The sequence below is a fragment of the Canis lupus genome, chromosome 5 (genome assembly GCF_048164855.1).
Source record: "Canis lupus baileyi chromosome 5, mCanLup2.hap1, whole genome shotgun sequence".
In the NCBI taxonomy this organism is placed as follows: Eukaryota; Metazoa; Chordata; class Mammalia; order Carnivora; family Canidae; genus Canis; species Canis lupus.
Window position 1 is genome coordinate 17655149 of NC_132842.1, and position 18976 is coordinate 17674124.

At 39.9% G+C, this 18976-nt stretch overlaps 1 protein-coding gene across 1 annotated transcript in view; it reads right to left on the minus strand.

Annotated features, from left to right (window-relative positions):
• LOC140633127 (coiled-coil domain-containing protein 144A-like) overlaps window positions 1-18976 on the minus strand; it is a 606261-nt gene that overhangs the window by 52663 nt on the left and 534622 nt on the right. The window contains 2 exon segments of the mRNA XM_072825150.1: window positions 6933-7084; window positions 8884-9111. Of these exon segments, the coding sequence (XP_072681251.1) occupies window positions 6933-7084; window positions 8884-9111 (380 nt within the window).

Consider the following 18976-nt stretch of genomic DNA (forward strand, 5'->3'; position numbering starts at 1 on the left):
GCTCCGGGAGCCAGACTCCAGCAGCGCAGGCCCCGGATCCCAGGGGACACAGCCGGGATCCTGCTCCCCCCGGGACAGGCCGAGGCGGGGAGGGCCCAGGACAGCGAGGACACTCCTGCCCCTCCTGCCCCGGGAGCATCCAGGCCCCTGTGGACTGGGAGATGGGGGGAGTCACTGCAGGGGGCGCCCTCCAGGGCCAGGGAGACCTGGCCGCCGCCGGTGTGGTTGTCCCTCCTGGTGTCACCCGGTGCCTGGGAGAGGCGTGGCCGCCAGGGGACACGGGCCTCACGGGAGGTCAGGTCGGCTCCCCGTGACCCTGCACCCAGCAGGGGGCGGGGCAGCTCCCCAAGGTACACACACCTGAGAATCGGCACAGCCCGCCCCTCCCCCAGAAGACCAGCTGGAAGGACAGGGGAAGAGCAAGTTCCCCACCCAGCAGCGCTGGAAAGCTCCAGGGGAAGTCGAGGGATCTACAGTATATAGAACTAGAGGGTACCCCTCTTCCCCGCCCCCCCACCCATGTTCCAGTACAACTCATTTTTATATCAGACTGTAAGTTTCCAATTTTCTTTCTCTTTTCCCACCTTAACTACAATATTTTGCCACCTCTTCATTTTCAGGTTTCTTCCTTTTTGACTCATATTTTTACAATTACACGTCTTAGATAGATTTTCCACTTCTAGATTCCCTTCAACATACTCAACTTAATTTTGGGAGCTAGACGAGATATGTTTTGTGTGTGTGTGTGCTTTTTTGTTTTCTCTACCTCATTTTGTTCTACAATGGCACAATACCTTCTAAAACAGGACGAGCATGCACCCAGAACCAAGTGGTATACCGTGCTGGTTCATTCTGTGAGACTCTATTCTCTCTTCGTTCCCATTCTGCCCCCCTTTTTATCTCATTTATGTTTTGGGGAACAATGTTGGGTCTCTCTACAAGTATTTCTGGTTTATAGAAATTTGGGACTCAGTATCTTCTAACATACAGAACTTAATACACCCAGGACCAAGAGGATCACCCCCTAGGACCCCTCAGGTAGACTACATTCTCCCTCCACTACAACTTCATCACCACCACCATGTCCCAGTCCCCCCCAACATTTTATTTTTCTACTTCTTTTTTTCTTTTTCCCCTCTTTACCCTTGCTTTTTTTTTCTCTTTTTTTCTTCCTTGGCATTCTTGGCCTTTTATTTTCTACTACTTTGTTTTAAAATTTGTTTTTCACTTTAGTGGTCATTTTGTGTTATTTTGTTCTTCTCTTCGTTTTCAATTTCATGTCATGGACCTTGTCAGAATCATCGAAGGATAAGAAACCTTGGGTGGCTCAGTGGTTTAGTGCCTGCCTTCAGCTCAAGGCATGATCCTGGAGTCCCAGGATCAAGTGCCACATCAGGCTCCCTGCATGGAGCCTGCTTCTCCCTCTGCCTGTGTCTCTGCCCCTCTCTCAGTGTCTCTCATGAATACATAAATGAAATGTTTAAAAACAATCATCTAAGGTGAAATTGACTTAGATTGTGGTTGATATTCTTGACTCAGCCCGTTCATACAGCCACTCTGCAGTGAGCAAAATGACTAGAAGGAAGATCTCACCACAAAAGAATCAGAAACAGTACTCTCTTCCACAGACTTATAGAATTTGAATTACAATTCGATGTCAGAAAGCCAATTCAAAAGCACAATTATAAAGCTAGTGGTGGCTCTGTAAAAAAGCAGAGAGTATTAAAGAAACTTCATGACTGCAGAATTTTGATCTACTTAGTCCAAAATTAAAAATTAATTAAATGAGATGCAATCCAAACTGAAGGTCCTAACGATGAGGGTTAATGAGTTAGAGGAAAGAGTGAGTGCCACAGAAGACAAGTTGATGGCAAAGAGGAAAGCTTAAGAGAAAACAGAAAAACAATTAAAAGACCATGAGGAAAGGTTAAGGGAAATAATCGAGAGCCTCAGAAGGAAAGAAAAAATATACGCATAATTGGGGTTCCACAGGAGGGCCAGAAAGGATATTTGAACAAATCATACCTGTGAACTTCCCTAATTTTGGGGAGGGAAAAAGGCATTCAGGTCCAGGAGATAGAGAGGTCCCCCACCAAGGGGAAGGGAAAAAAAGCAGAACTCGACATTTAATGGTGAAACAAGCAAATTCCAAAGAAAAAGAAAGTCCTTAAAACAGCAAGAAACAAGAGATTTCTAACTTATATGGGGAGAAATATTAGATTAACAGCAGACCTCTCCACAGAGATCTGGCAGGCCAGAAACAGCTGGCAGGAAATATTCAGGGTTCTACATGACAAGAACATGCAGCCAAGAATACTCTATCCAGCGAGCCTTTGGTTCAGAATAGGATAAAGAGCTTCTAAGATAGGCAGAAGCTGAAAGAATATGTGACCACCAAACCAGCTCTGCAAGTAATATTAATGGGGACCCTGTAAAAGAAAGAGGAAGCCCAAAGAAATAATCCACAAAAGCAGGGACTGAATAGACATTACAATGACAGTAAATTAACATCTTTCAATAGGTACTCTGAATGTGAATGGGCTAAATGATCCCATCAAAAAACGCAGGGTTTCAGACTGGATAAAAAATTCAAGACCCATCTATTTGCTGTCTACAAGAGACTCATTTTAGATATAAGGACACCTACAGCATGAAAATAAAAGGTTGGAGAACCATTTACCATTCACATGGTCTTCAAAAGAAAGCAGGGGTAGCCATCCTTATATCAGATAAATTAAAGTTTATCCCAAAGACTGCAGTTAAGAGATGAAGAGGGACACTATATCATACTTGAAGGGTCTATCCAACAAGAAGATCTAACAATCATGAATATTTATGCTTCTAATGTGGGAGCTTCCAAGTCTATCAATGAATTAATAACCAAAGTAGGGGCATACTTAGATAATAATACACTAGTAGTAGGAGACTTAAACACGGCACGTTCTGCAAATGACAGATCTTCTAAGCACAACATCTCCAAAGAAACAAGAGCTTTAAATGATACACTACACCACATGGATTTCACAGATATTTACAGAACTTTACATCCAAAAGCAACTGAATACACAGTCTTCTCATGGAACTTTCTCAGAATAGGCCACCCGATACCAAAACATTGGGACTGTCCCCTGCATATTTTCAGACCACAATGCTTTGAAACTAGAACTCAATCACAAGAAGAAATCTGGAAGAAACGCAAACACAGGGAGGAGAAAGACCATCCTGCTGAAAGATGAATGGGTCAACCAGAAAATTAGAGAAGAAATAAAAAGATTCATGGAAACTAATGAAAATGAAGATACAACCATTCAAAATCCTTGGGATACAGCCAAAGCAATCCTAAGCGGGAAATGCATTGCAATACAAGCATCCCTCAAAAGATTGGAAAAAAACCTCAAAGACACAAGCTAACCTTGCACCTAAAGGAATTGGAGAAAGAACAGTAAATAAAACCTACACCAAGCAGAACAGAGAGAGTGAAGATTTGAGCAGAACTCAATGAAATAGAGACCAGAAGAACTGTGGAACAGATCAACAAAACCAGGAGTTGGTTCTTTGAAAGGAAGAATAAGATACGTAAACCATTAGCCAGCCTTTTAAAAAACAAAGGAGAAAAGACTCTAATTAATAAAATCACGAATGAAAAAGGAGAGATCACCACCAATACCAAGGAAAACCTAACCAAAGAGATAAAGGATTTATACCCTAACAACTACAGAACACTTCTGAAAGAAATCCAGGAAGACACAAAGAGATGGAAAAATATTCCATGCTCATGGATTGGAAGAATTAATATTGTCAAAATGTCTATGCTAACCCAGGGCGATTTACATTCAATGCTTTCCTATCCACATACCATGGACTTTCTTCACTTTCTTCAGAAAGCTGGAATAAATAATCTTAAGATTTGTGTGGAATCAGAAAAAACCCCGAACAGCTAGGGGAATATTGAAAAAGAAAACCAGAGCTGGGGACATCACAATGCCGGATTTCAAGTTGTCTTACAAAGCTTTGATCATCAAGACAGTGTGGTACTGGCACAAAACCAGACAAATAGATCAATAGAACAGAAGAGAGAATCCAGAAATGGGCCCTCGACTCCATGGTCAAGTTATATTTGACAAAGCAGCAAAGACTATCCACTGGAAAAAGGACACTCTCTTCAATAAATGGTTCTGGGGGGGATCCCTGGGTGGCGCAGTGGTTTGGCGCCTGCCTTTGGCCCAGGGCATGATCCTGGAGACCCGGGATCGAATCCCACATCAGGCTCCCGGTGCATGGAGCCTGCTTCTCCCTCTGCCTATGTCTTTGCCTCCCTCTCTCTCTCTCTGTGACTATCATAAATAAATAAAAAATAATAATAATAAAATAAATAAATAAAATAAATGGTGCTGGGAAAACTGGACAGCCACGTGCAGAAGAATGAGACTAGACCACTCTCTTGCACCACACGCAAAGATAAACTCAAAATGGAGGAAAGATCTAAACGTGAGACAGGAATCCATCAGAATCCTAGAGGAGGGATCCCTGGGTGGCGCAGTGGTTTGGCGCCTGCCTTTGGCCCAGGGCGCGATCCTGGAGACCCAGGATCGAATCCCACGTCGGGCTCCCGGTGCATGGAGCCTGCTTCTCCCTCTGCCTGTGTCTCTGCCTCATTCTCTCTCTCTCTCTCTGTGAGTATCACAAATAAATAAAAATTAAAAAAGAAAAAAAAAGAATCCTAGAGGAGAACACAGGCAACAGCCTTTGTAAACTCGGCCACTGCAGCTTCTTGCAAGATAGATCTATGAAGGCAAAGGGAAACAATAGCAAAAATAAACCATTGGGACCTCATCAAGATAAAAATCTTCTGCACAGCAAAAGAAACAGTCAACAAAACTAAAAGATAACCTACAGAATGGGAGAAGTTATTTGCAAATGACCTATCAGGTAAAGGGCTAGTATCCAAGATCTATAAAGAACTTAGTAAACTCAACAGCAAAGAAACAATCCAATCATGAAATGGGCAAAAGACATGAGCAGAAATTTCACCAAAAAAGACATACAAATGGCCAACGAGCACATGAGAAAACACTCCACATCACTTGCCATCAGGGAAATACAAATCAAAACCACAATGAGATACCACGTCACACCAGTGAGAATGGGGAAAATTAACAAGACAGGAAACAACAAATGTTGCAGAGGAGGTGGAGAAAGGGGAACCCTCTTGTACTGTTGGTGGGAATGTGAACTGGTACAGCCACTATGGAAAACTGTGTGGAGGTTCCTCAAAGAGTTAAAAATAGAGCTACCCTATGACCCAGCAATAGCACCACTCGGGATTTACCCCAAAGATAGAGATGCAGTGAAAAACCGCGACACCTGCACCCCAATGTTTATAGCAGCATTTTCCAGAATAGCCAGACGGTGGATGCAGCTTGAGTATCCATCAAATGATGAATGGATATAGAAGATGTGGTCTATATATAAAATGGAATATTACTCAGTCCCTAGAAATGACAAATAACCAGCATTTGCTTCAATGTGCATGGAACTTCAATGTGCATGGAACAAACTAGGGGTGGTGGAAGGGGAGGAGGGCAGGGGGTGGGGGTGAATGGGTGACGGGCACTGAGGGGGGCACTTGACGGGATGAGCACTGGGTGTTATTCTGTATGTTGGTAAATTGAACACCAATAAAAAATAAATTTATTATAAAAAACAAGAAGTAAAGAAGAGCAATATAGTAAAGAAGTTGAAATCAAACAACTTCAACTTAATCTTAGAAGACGAAACTTGGAATTGAAGGGTGTAAAAAATAATTTGAATCAGGTAAATTTTTGGCAGTAATTGTATATTTCCATCAATATTATTTATAGTATCCCTTTGATATAATACATATTGTTAGGCTTCAAATAGATTAAACATTTCATTTTAACCTAATAGCAACCATGATCTTTGTAGCCACAATTACTACCTTATTGGAATTCTTGACCTCTCACATATGCCCTATGTATATATTTTGAATGAAGGGATGGAAGGTAAAATGAGATAAATGTTATATTGATTTATTGATTTATGGAATTGTATTTATTTTTACACAGAGCATGGGCTGGGGGGAAAGGAGTAGAGGGAGAGGGAGGGAAATGAATCTCCAGCAGACTCTGGTTCTGAGTCTCATGATCTGAGTCTCCAGCCTCACCTGGTTCGGAGTCTCGTGATCGTGAGATCATGACCTGAGCCATAAAAAGAGTTGGACACTTAACCCACTGAGCCCCCAGGTGTCCCAGTTTTGAATTTTTTAATGTTGAAATATGAGCTAGATTTCCTTGAGATGCTGATGAAGCTAGTTAAATGTTTTACACAGAAATTTTATTTCACAATACTATGTCTACTTGTATTTTTACTCTATGGCACATTTTGCTGTCATTTAATTTAAAATTTGAATTATTCATTGAGGATGAAAAGCCTTGTTATAAAAAAGACCACTCTTGAACATTTTTTTTAAGTTCTCTTAAGCCTTTTGACTTTTTTTTTAATGATAAGATCCAAAATCCTAATGAAAATGTGTCTCTAGGTTATAGAAGAGCAAAATGATGTTCAGAGGCAGCTTTCGCAAGAACAGAATGCCCAGAGTATTACATGATGGAATACTATTTTTTTTTGTATATTTGTTATTGGAGTTCGATTTGCCAACATACAGCATAACACCCAGTGCTCACCTGTCAAATGCCCCCTCAGTGCCCGTCACCCAGTCTCCCCACCCCCCGCCCACCTCCCCTTCCACTATCCCTTGTTCATTTCTCAGAGTTAGGAGTCTCTAATGTGTTGTCACCCTCTCTACTTTTTCCCACTGATTTTCTCTCCTTTCCCCTATAATCCTTTTCAGTATTTTTATAGTCCCCATAGAGTGAAACCATATGATGTTTGTCTGTCTATGATTGACTTACTTCACTCAGCTCTTCTTTACTTCTTAATTGCTCCTTAATATTTATATATAAAATTTCAGCACTTCTTCTTTTTTCTTTTTCTTGTTTTAAGGTCAATCTGCAAATGCATGTGTTCATTTTAAAATTTGTTTTGTTAGCAATAAAACTTTTATTTTATGATCTGGTTCCACATATGTTGGTTCATTATCCAAAGGAAATTTTTCTGTTCTCAATTTTTTTCCCTTTCTAGGGCTCATGTTTTTCAATTTATCACTTCAATATCTTCAAAAAGATATATAGTTTAAAAGAAGCAATGAGAAAGCATTTTGCAACTTAGTAAGTTTTAGTCAGTAATAACTCTGGGAGATGTTGTAAGCAAAGGAATTCTGAAATTATTTAAGAAAGGGTTCAAAATTGTCATTTTTCTCCACAAAGTCATAATTACACTTCAATTAAGACAAATCATTTCATTACTAATTAAAAAGAGAAGTTGCTGTTTATCAACAACTTTATAAATTCACTAGAAATACATTTTTATTTCACAAAACATCACAGGTACCTCTAAAAATGATCTTCAGTGTAAGACAGCATCAGCAGATGTCGTTTACACACCATACACCTGCAGATGACTCTGATCCAGCACTAGACTAGGGAGCCTAAAATCTATTGCCCATGCTTTTTATGTTTCTTATTCTGTAATATTCTCAACCTTGTTGATCATTATGTATTTTATAAATCATTTGAAAACTCCTTTGAAAACATCACAGGATCCATATTAATTAAGTAAAGAATAGAGTAAGATGTGCTTTCAGCATAGACTTTTGAATTAATTTTCTTTATATATGTGAGAAATGTTAAAAAAAACTTAACCATTAATCATTTTTCCATTTTACTTTTTAACCCCTGCATATGTTAAGAATAAACCAATTTTTCTGTCTTGAGAAAAATTGGCCATTTCACACTCTGTTGGGGGGCATATAATATAAAATTTCCTGAGAACAATTTAAAAATGTGGATCAGAGACCTCTACTAAATATTTTTATACATTAACACAATACTATATTAAAGAATTTATTCCAATTAACCAAGACTGTAGAAACAGAATTAAATAAAAGACATTCCTTATAGCATTAATTAAATTATAGGAAAATGGAAAACAACCAAAATTCAATTTGTTAAATAATGAGGTTTACATATGATGGACTTCTACATGGTCATTAAAATTATGCTTTAGAATATACATTAAATTATTAGAAGTATTCACTGTTAAAACCTTGCAGTATTATTTCAAAGAATCTCACACTTTACAACTTTTTTTTAAAAAAAAATTGGAGTTCAATTTGCCAACATACAGCATATCACCCAGTGCTCACCCCGTCAAGTGCCCCCCCTTAGTGCCCATCAGCCAGTCACCCCAGCCTCCACTCACCTCCCTTTCCACTACACCTTGTTCGTTTCCCAGAGTTACGTGTCTCTCATGTTCTGTCACCCTCACTGATATTTCCCTCTCATTTTCTCTCCTTTCCCCTTTATTCCCTTTCATTAATTTTTATATTCCCCAAATGAATGAGACCATATAATGTTTGTCCTTCTCCGATGGACTTATTTCACTCAGCATAATACCCTCCAGTTCCACCCACGTGGAAGCAAATGGTGGGTATTTGTCGTTTCTAATGGCTGAGGAATATTCCATTGTATATACATAGACCACTGCTTCTTTACCCATTCATCTTCTGATACTTCACATTTCTAACGGAGTTTCCTTCCCTATAAAATCCCAGAAGGCAAATTAGCAATTACAAAACTTCTCCTACACATCTGCAGCATAAAAGTAAGTATTTCAAGGGGTTCCTGGCTGGCTCAGTTGACAGAGCATGTGACTCTTGATCTCATAGTTGTGAGTTCAAGCCCCACGCTGAGTGTGGAGTCTATTAAAAAAAAAAAGTAAATAGTTGAAATATTTCCTTAAAACCAAGATCGTCATATCTTAAACTGTAGAGTTCTCGTTCCCATTCCACTTTTTGATGCTCTAACTGAGATTTCATTTCTTTTGTTTCTGATAGCAACTTTTCTAGTCCATTGACCTTATATTCCACTTTTAAATTTTTTCTTGTAAGTTGTTCACAGTCTTTTCTTTTTAATTCTATTGATCTTTTGTATTTAAGAATTGCATTCTGGATTGTCAATACGCTAACAGAATCTACACCAGAGGAAAAACAAAAACAGAAATAAAATACAGGAGGCATCAGGGTGGGTCAGGTGGTAAAGCATCCAATTATTGGTTTTGGCTGAGGTCATGATCTCACAATTGTAGGATTGAACCTGGCACTGGGTGCTGCACTCAGCACAGAGTCTGCTTAAGGTTCTTTACCCCCTCGTTCCCTCCCTCTCTGTTCCTCTCCCCATCTCCTGCTCATGCTCTCTCACAAATTTGTTCTTTTAAAAAGTAAAATAAAACAATATGAGTATTTTTTGCATATAAGGGACCGAGCATGTTCACATTAACTCATTCATACATGAAATAAATATTGAGTAACTTCAACGTAAAGAGATTATACCAGGTGCCTGGGTGGCTCAATCGGTGGGTGTCTGCCTTCGGCTCAGGTCATGATCTTGGTGTCCTGGGATCAAGCCACATGGTGGGCTCCCTGCTTAGTAGGGAGTCTGCTTCTCCCTCTTCCTCTGCCTGTCTCCCTGCTCATGCTCTCTCTCTCAAATAAATGAATAAAATCTTATTATCAATAGAACTTTAAAATCTTTTAAAAAGAAAAGAAAACATAACTGAAACCTTTCTAAACTGAATGAAAACTATAATCCCACAGACCCACAAAGGATCTGGCTAGGAGAGAAGAAATGGAAGTAAACTATTGTAATTTTAAAAAAAGATTTTATTTATTTATTCATGAGAGACATGGAGAGAGAGAGAGGCAGAGACACAGGCAGAGGGAGAAGCAGGTTCCCTGAGATAGCCTGATGTGGGACTTGATACAAGGACCCTGGGATCACACCCTGAGCCAAAGGTAGATGCTCAACCACTAAGCTACTCACGTGTTCCCTATTGGAATTTTCTTAAACTACATATAATGTGGTATAACACTACAAGAAGGTGGACTGTGATGCTTGAGTCATATGCTTTAAACCCTAAAGCAATCACTAAAATAGCAAATCTTAAGCTTTGTTAAGTAATAAACAAAGCCCATACATACACATATGTGTATATTTATATATAAGTATAAATTGAACTCGTAAAAATTAGTTTATTAATCTAAAAGAAAGCAGAAAGCAAAGAAAATGGGAACAAAGCAGGTCAAACGGAAAGCAAACAGGATGAGAGATTTATATCAACTGTATCAATAATCAGAGTAAATGAAAATTGTCAAAAAATAAAAGAAAGAAAGAAAATGGTCTAAAAGCCTCGATTAAAAGGCAGACTGTCAGAATGGATAAAAATGTAAGAGACAACCATAGGCTGCCTATAAAAAATTCAATTTATATGTAAAGACACACACACACAAATAAATAAAATAAATAAATAAATAAATAAATAAATAAATGTAAAGACACAAATTTGTGAAAAGGACAAAAATAAGGATATACCACACACACTTGACAAAAGAAGGCTGAGCTTGGGTAGCAATATTAATGCCAGGCAAAATAGATTTCAAAGCAATATATATTCTCATGATGTATAAGGTCATTTGTTAATGATGAAAGGGTCGACAAATAAGCATAACAAACCTAAATGCTTATGAATCTATTAATAACATCAAAATACATAAGGCAAAAATCAACAGAACTGCAAAGAGAAGCAGGCAAATTTACAATTTTAGTCTGAGATTTTAATAGGCAGAAAATCATCAAGGATATAGAAGACTTGACCACCACCATCTTTCTCAAGTATCCATGGAGCATTTACCAAAAGAGATTATATTCTGGGTCATAAAATAAACCTTAATAAAGGGAGTTAAGTCAAAAGGATTGAAGTCAAAAAAAAAAAAAAAAAAAAGGATTGAAGTCATGAAAGTGTGTTCTGTGACCACAAAGTGATCAAATTAGAAATGAAGAACAAACCTACCTCTGGAAAATACTCAAATACTTGCAAACTGATTAATAATGCACATCTAAATAACCCCTGGGTCTGGGTACCTAGGTGGCTCAATGGATTAAGTGTCTGCCTTTAGCTCAGGTCATGATCTCCGGGTCCTGGGATTGAGCCCCATGTTGGGCTTCCCACTCAGAGGGAAGGACGCTTACCCCTCTGGACCTCCCTTCGCCTATGCGCTCTCTTTCTCTCTCTCTCCTTCTCTTTCAAATACATAAAAATCTTTTAAAAACCCTTGGAATAAAGAAGTAATGAAAAAAGAAATTACAAAGTATCACATATTGAATGAAAATAAAAACATAATATGTTAAAAATTTCTGGAATCCTCCAAGAATAGCACTCATCTCACCATTTATAGCACCGAGGTATATATTAAAAAGAGAAGGAGGCGGGGCAAGATGGCAGAAAAGTAGGGTCCCGAAGTCACCAGTCCCCACCAACTTACCTAGATAACTTTCAAATCATCCTGAAAACCTATGAATTCAGCCTGACATTTAAAGAGAGAAGAGCTGGAATGCTACAGTCAGAAGAGTTCGCGCTTCTATCAAGGTAGGAAGACGGAAAAACATAAAGATATAAAAAAGCATCCAAGGGGGAGGAGCCCCCATGAGGAGCCAGGCAAAGGCCACGCAGCTAGTGCCCCCAGGACAGGAAAGCCCAGTCCTGGAGAAGCAGAAACTTTACCAATCTTCCTGGAAGGAACGGCGCTTGCAGGGAGCTCGGGCAGGATCCCAGAAGGGGTACAGATGCCCTCAGGCTCCCAGGGGCATTAAAAGAGCAACTGCACTCTGGGGGAGATCCCTCCACACACTGCGGGCTGAGCTCCCTAAAGGGCTGGACGCCGCGCCCAGTGGGGCCCCGGGAGCAGCTCAGGTGGCGGCCACTGCGCGGCCCCGGGAATGTGATTCCAGCGGTGCAGGCCCCAGAGCCCAGGGCACCGGGGACACAGCCCAGGATCCGGCACTCCCCCCGGGGCAGGTAGAGGCCGGGAGGACACAGGGCAGCAAGGACGCTCCTGCTGCCACGCGGCCCCGAGCTGTGCAGATCTATGCCCCCTTCCCCCGGACCACCCAGGCCCCTGCGGACTGGGAGCTGTGGTAGTTACTGCGGGAGCTGACTCAAGAGATGGAGAGCTGGCTGCCGCCACTCTTGTTGTTCCTCCTGCTGTCACCTTGTACCTGGGACTGAACAGGAGCTTCACAGGATAAACAGCTTGCACTGAGCCCTGCACCTGGCAAGGGGCTGGGCAGCTCCCCCAGGTGCACACACCTGAGAATCACCACAGCGGGCCCCTCCCCCAGAAAACCAGCTGGAAGGACAGGGGAAAAAGCATTGACCAAGCAGCCCTGGAAAGTCCCAGGGGGAAGTCAAGGGATTTACAGTATACAGAATCAGAGGATACCTCCTCTTGCTTTTTGTTTTCTGTTTGTCCTCCCCCTTGCCCCCCTTTCCTCTCTTTTTCTCCTTTTTCCAGTACAACTTCTTTTTGGCCACTCTGCATTGAACAAAATGACTAGAAGGAAAAACTCACCTCAAAAGAAAGAATCAGAAACAGTCCTCTCTCCCACAGAGTTACAAAATCTGGATTACAATTCAATGTCAGAAAGCGAATTCAGAAACACAATTATAAAGCTACTGGTGGCTCTAGAAAAAAGCATAAAGGACTCAAGAGACTTTATGACTGCAGAATTTAGATCTCATCAGGCAGAAATTAAAAATCAATTAAATAAGATGCAATCCAAACTGGAGGTCCTAACAATGAAGGTTAAAGAGGTAGAAGAACCAGTGAGTGACATAGAAGACAAGTTGATGGCAAGGAAGGAAGCTGAGGAAAAAAAGAGAAAAACAATTAAAGGGTCATGAGGAAAGGTTAAGGGAAACAAATGACAGCCTCAGAAGGAAAAATCTAGTTTAATTTAGTGTTAATAGGGGTTCCAGAGTCCGCCGAAAGAGACAGAGGACCAGAAAGCATATTTGAACAAATCATAGCTGGGAACTTCTCTAACGTGGGAAGGGAAACAGGCAACCAGATCCAGGAGATAGAGAGATCGCCCCCTGAAATCAATAAAAACCACTCAACACCTCGATAGTTAACAGTGAAACTTGCAAATTCCAAAGATAAAGAAAAGATCCTTAAAGCAGCAAGAGACAAGAGATTCCTAACCTTTATGGAGAGAAGTATTAGGATAACAGCAGACCTCTCCACAGAGACCTAGCAGGCCAGAAAGGGCTGGCAGGATATAGTCAGGGTCCTAAATGAGAAGAACCTGCAGCCAAGAATACTTTATCCAGCAAGGCTCTCATTCACGATAAAAGGAGAGAGAAAGAACTTCCAAGACAGACAGGAACTGAAAGAATATGTGACCACCAAACCAGTTCTGAAAGAAATATAAAGGGGGACTCTGTAAAAGAAAGAGGAAGTCCAAGGAAAAAATCCACAAAAACAGGGACTGAATAGGTATCATGATGGCACTAAATTCATAACTTTCAAGAGTAACTCTGAACATGAATGGGCTTAATGACCCCATCAAAAGGCGCAGGGTTTCAGACTGGATAAAAAGAGCAAGACCCATCTATTTGCTGTCTATAAGAGACTCATTTTAGACCTAAGAACACCTACAGCCTGAAAATAAAAGGTTGGAGAACCCTTTACCATTCAAATGGTCCTCAAAAGAAACCAGGGATACCTATCCTTATATCATCTAAATTAAAGTTTATCCCAAAGACTGTAGTGAGAGATGAAGAGGGACACTATATCATACTTAAAGGATCTCTCCAACAAGAGGACCTAACAATCATGAGTATTTATGCCCCGAATGCGGGAGCTGCCAAGTATAACAGTCAATTAATAACCAAAATTAAGACATACTTAGCTAATAGTACACTAAAACGGGGAGATTTTAACATGTCGCTTTCTGTAAATGACACATCTTCTAAGCCCAATATCTCCAAAGAAACAAGAGCTTTCAATGATGCACTGCACCAGATGGATTTCACAGATATTTACAGAACTTTATAGACAAATGCAACTGAATACACGTTCTTCTCAAGTGCACAAGGAACTTTATCCAAAATAGACCACATACTGGGTCACAAATCAGGTCTCAACTGATGATAAAAATCTGAGATTGTCCCCAGCATATTTTCAGACCATAATGCTTTGAAACAGGACTAAATCACAAGAAGAATATTAGAAGAAATGGAAACATGTGGAGGTTAACTACCATCCTGGTAAAAGATGAAAGGGTCAACCAGGAAATTCAGGAAGAATTAAAAAGAGTCATGGAAACTAATGAGAATGAAGATACGACTGTTCAAAATCTTGGGATACAGCAATAGCACTCCTGAGGGGGAAATATATCGCAATATAAGCATCCCTCAAAAAACTGGAAAGAACCCACATGTAAAAGCTAATCTTGTATCTAAAGTTGCTGGAGAAAGAACAGCAAATAAAACCTACACCTGGCAGAAAAAGACAATTAATAGATTTGAGCAGAACTCAATGAAATAGAGAGTCGAAGAACTGTGAAACAGATCAACAAAACCAGGAGTTGGTTCTTTGAAAGAATAAGATACACGAACCATTAGCCAGCCTTATTTTTTTTTTAATTTTTTATTTATTTATGATAGTCACATACACACACACACACACACACACACACACACACAGGCAGAGACATAGGCAGAGGGAGAAGCAGGCTCCATGCACCAGGAACCCGACTTGGGATTCGATCCCGGGTCTCCAGGATCGCGCCCTGGGCCAAAGGCAGGCGCTAAACCGCTGCACCACCCAGGGATCCCCATTAGCCAGCCTTATTAAAAACAAGAGAGAAAAGACTCAAATTAGTCACAAATGAAAATGGAGAGATCACCACCAATACCACGGAAATACAAACGACTTTAAACACTTAGTATGAGCAGCTATACGCGAATAAATTAGGCAATCTAGAAGAAATGGGACTCATTTCTGGAAAACCACAAACTAGCAAAACTGGAACAAGAAGAAATAGAAAGTCCAAAAAGGCCAAACACCAGGGAGGAAATTGAAGATATCATCAAAAACCTCCCAAGACACAAAAGTCCAGGGCCAGATGGCTTCCCAGGGGAATTCTATCAAACATTTGTAGAAGAAACAATACCTAGTCTACTAAAGCTGCTCCAAAAGATAGAAAGAGATGGAGTACTTCCAAACTCATTCTATGAGGCCAGCATCCCCTTAATTCCAAAACCCAAGACCCCACCAAAAAGGAGAGGTAGAGAGAATAACCCTGATGAACACAGATGCAAAAATGCTCAACAAGATAGTAGCCAATAGGATCCAAAAATACATTAGGAAGATTATTCACCATAACCCAGTAGGATTTATCCCCGGGATGCAAGGCTGGTTCACCACTCGTAAAGCAATCAATGTGATTGATCATATCAAGAAGAGAAAAAACAAGAACCATATGACCCTCTCAATAGAGGCAGAGAACGCATTTGACAAACTACAGCATCCATTCCTGATCAAACCTCTTCAGGGTGTAGGAATAGAGGGAACATTCCTCAGCATCTTAAAAGCCATCTATGAAAAGCCCACAGCAAATATCATTCTCAATGGGGAAGCACTGGGAGCCTTACCCCTAAGATCAGGAACAAGACACGGATGTCCACTCTCACCACTGCTATTCAACAGAGTACTAGAAGTCCTAGCCTCAGCAATCAGAAAACAAAAAGAAATAAAATGCATTCACACTGGCAAAGAAGTCAAATGCTCCCTCTTTGTGGTTGACATGATACTGTACATAGAAAACCCAAAAGACTCCACCCCAAGACTGCTAGAACTCATACAGCAATTCAGCAGTGTGGCAGGATACCAAATCAATGTCCAGAAATCAGGGGCATTTCTATACACTAACAATGAGACTGAAGAAAGAGAAATTAAGGGATCAATCCAATTGACAGCTGCGCCCAAAACCATGAGATGCCTAGGAATAAACCTAACCAAAGAGGTAAAGGATCTCTACCCTCAAAAGTACAGAACACTTCTGAAGGAAATTGAGGAAGACACAAAGAGATGGAAAAATATGCCATGCTCATGGATTGGAAGAATGAATATTGGGAAAATGTCAATGGTACCCAGGGAAATTTATACATTTAATGCAATCCCTATCAAAATACCATGGACTTTCTTCACAGAGTTGGAACAAATCATCGGAAGAGTTGTATGGAATCAGAAAAGACACCGAATAGCCAGGGAAATATTAAAAAAGAAAACCAGAGCTGGGGTCATCAAAGTGCCAGATTTCAGGGTGTACCACAAAGCTGTGATCATCAAGACAGTGTGGTACTGGCACAAAAACAGACACCTAGGAAAATGAAAAAGAATAGAGAATCCAGAAATGGGCCCTCGACTCTATGGTCAAGTTATATTCGACAAAGCAGGAAAGACTATCCACTGGAAAAAAGACAGTCTCTTCAATAAATGGTGCTGGGAAAACTGGACAGTCACGTGCATAACAATGAAACTAGACCATTCTCTTAAACTATACACAAAGAAAAACTCAAAATATATGAAAGATCTAAATGTGAGACAGGAATCCATCAGAATCCTAGAGGAGAACACAGGCAACACCCTTTTTGAACTTGGCCACAGCAACTTCTTGCAAGATACATCCATGAAGGCAAGAGAAACCAAAGCAAAAATGAACAGCAAAATAAACAGTCAACAAAACTAAAAGACAGCCTCCAGAATGGAGAAGATATTGGCAAATGACCTATCAGATAAAGGGCTAGTATCCAAGATCTATAAAGAACGTAGTAAATTCAACAGCAAAGAAACAAACAATCCAATCATGAAATGGGCGAAAGACATGAACAGAATTTTCACAGAGGAAGACATAGACACCGCCAACAAGCACATGAGGAAATGCTCCGAATCAGGGGCCATCAGGGAAAAAGAAACAACAACCACAATGAGATACCACCTCACACCAGTAAGAATGGGGAAAATTAACAAGGCAGGAAACAACAAATGTTGGAGAGGATGCGGAGAAAAGGGAACCCTCTTACACTGTTGGTGGGAATGTGAACTGGTGTAGCCACTCTGGAGAACTGTGTGAAGATTCCTCTAAGACTTAAAAATAGATCTACCCTATGACCCAGCAGTTGCACTGCTGGGGATTTACCCAAAGATCCAGATGCAGTGAAACGCCGGGACACCTGTACCCCAATGTTTATAGCAGCAATGTATAGTAGCCAAACTGTGGAAAGAGCCTTGGTGTCCTTCGAAAGATGAAAGGATAAAGAAGATGTGGTCTATGTATACGATGGAATATTACTTAGCCACTAGAAACGACAAATACCTACCATTTACTTCGACATGGATGGAACTGCAGGGTATTATGCTGAGTGAAGTAAGTCAATCGGAGAAGGACAAACATTATATGGTCTTATTCATTTGGGGAATATAGAAATTGCATCCCCAAATGGTTAAGAGGAAACCTTGTATATATACAAAAATAAAATTAAATACAAGGAAAGTCTAGAATGTAAGTGTAAAAATGGAAATTAAAAGTCAAAATAAAAAGGATATTATCGGAGATCCCTGGGTGGCGCAGTGGTTTAGCGCCTGCCTTTGGCCCAGGGCGTGATCCTGGAGACCTGGGATCGAATCCCACGTTGGGCTCCCAGTGCATGGAGCCTGCTTCTCCCTCTGCCTATGTCTCTGCCTCTCTCTCTCTCTCTCTCTTTTTTCTCTCTCTCTCTGTGACTATCATGAATAAATTGTAAAAAAAGATATTATCACCCAGTTGAACAGAACTGAGCAATATACCATATCCTATGTCTTTTTGTTAGAGAAATATATCCCAAAGGAAAAACAAGCAGGACTTACATGTATATAGAAATAAAATTAAGTACGGTGAAAGAATAGAATGTAACTCTGAAGGTGAAAGTTAACCAAGACTTGCAAAAAGTGGTCACTTTTCTATTTGTAGAAATGCTGCAATTCTTTCCTTAGATGTCTGGTTGATTTCACAGGTGTTCAGAATGATTTGAAAGCTCTCTGGCTGAATTTCTGGGATCAGACAAAACTATGTTCTCCTCTTGCTCTGCCATCTCTGACTCAAGTGGCTTACATTTTCTTCCTGCATTTTCTAGTTATAAAATATATCATTCATACAAAAATATATGTCTGACTTCATGAAGAATAAAATGAGCAATTTCACTACTCAGATTTTTAAAAAAGTCTTTCCGATGTCTCTGAAGCTCCCACCTGGCTTCCTTTCTGCTTATTTGCTGAGTATTTAAGTTTTGCTCTGATCCGCCAAAACTTTTCTGTCATTTAACTTTGTTTCTCTGCATTGTTTGGCATCCTTCACTTTCCTAAGAATGTACTAGCCAAGGTATTCGATTTTTGTTTAAAACAGTCTCATAGGCCATCATCATACATTCTCTCTCTGCTGATTTCCTTTCTTCTAAAGCTCTGCCTCTTCCTTCTTCCTCTGCATTCAAACTTTATAAATATTTTTCTTTCCTGTTTCTCTTTCTGTTTTGAATGATCTCCTTTGATGTTTTTTGTCTGTATTTTCTTTCCTTCTTTTAGACTGGGGTAAGTGGGTACCAAAATGTATTTTTGTGTCTTTATAAAACATTAATAGATGAGGATGCTTTTCTTCCTCACCGTGGATTACTAGCCTCTACTACCTAATAATAGATTAATTTTTATATTCACATACTGAAAATAGATATTAATAATAACTTAAAAGAACTCTTAATATAGTTACCCTGTTAACCCTTCAACTGCCATATGTGTCATAAAAATCTTTTCCATATTTTTTTACTTAGCAATGTAATTTAGTTGGTATTCTCTCAAACAATGAGAGATTGGAACAAATGAGATATCATAAGTATAGATTTGTTTATGTGATAGAACATATTATCTATTTAAATAAGTATTAAATATTTCTTCTTAAAGGACCTG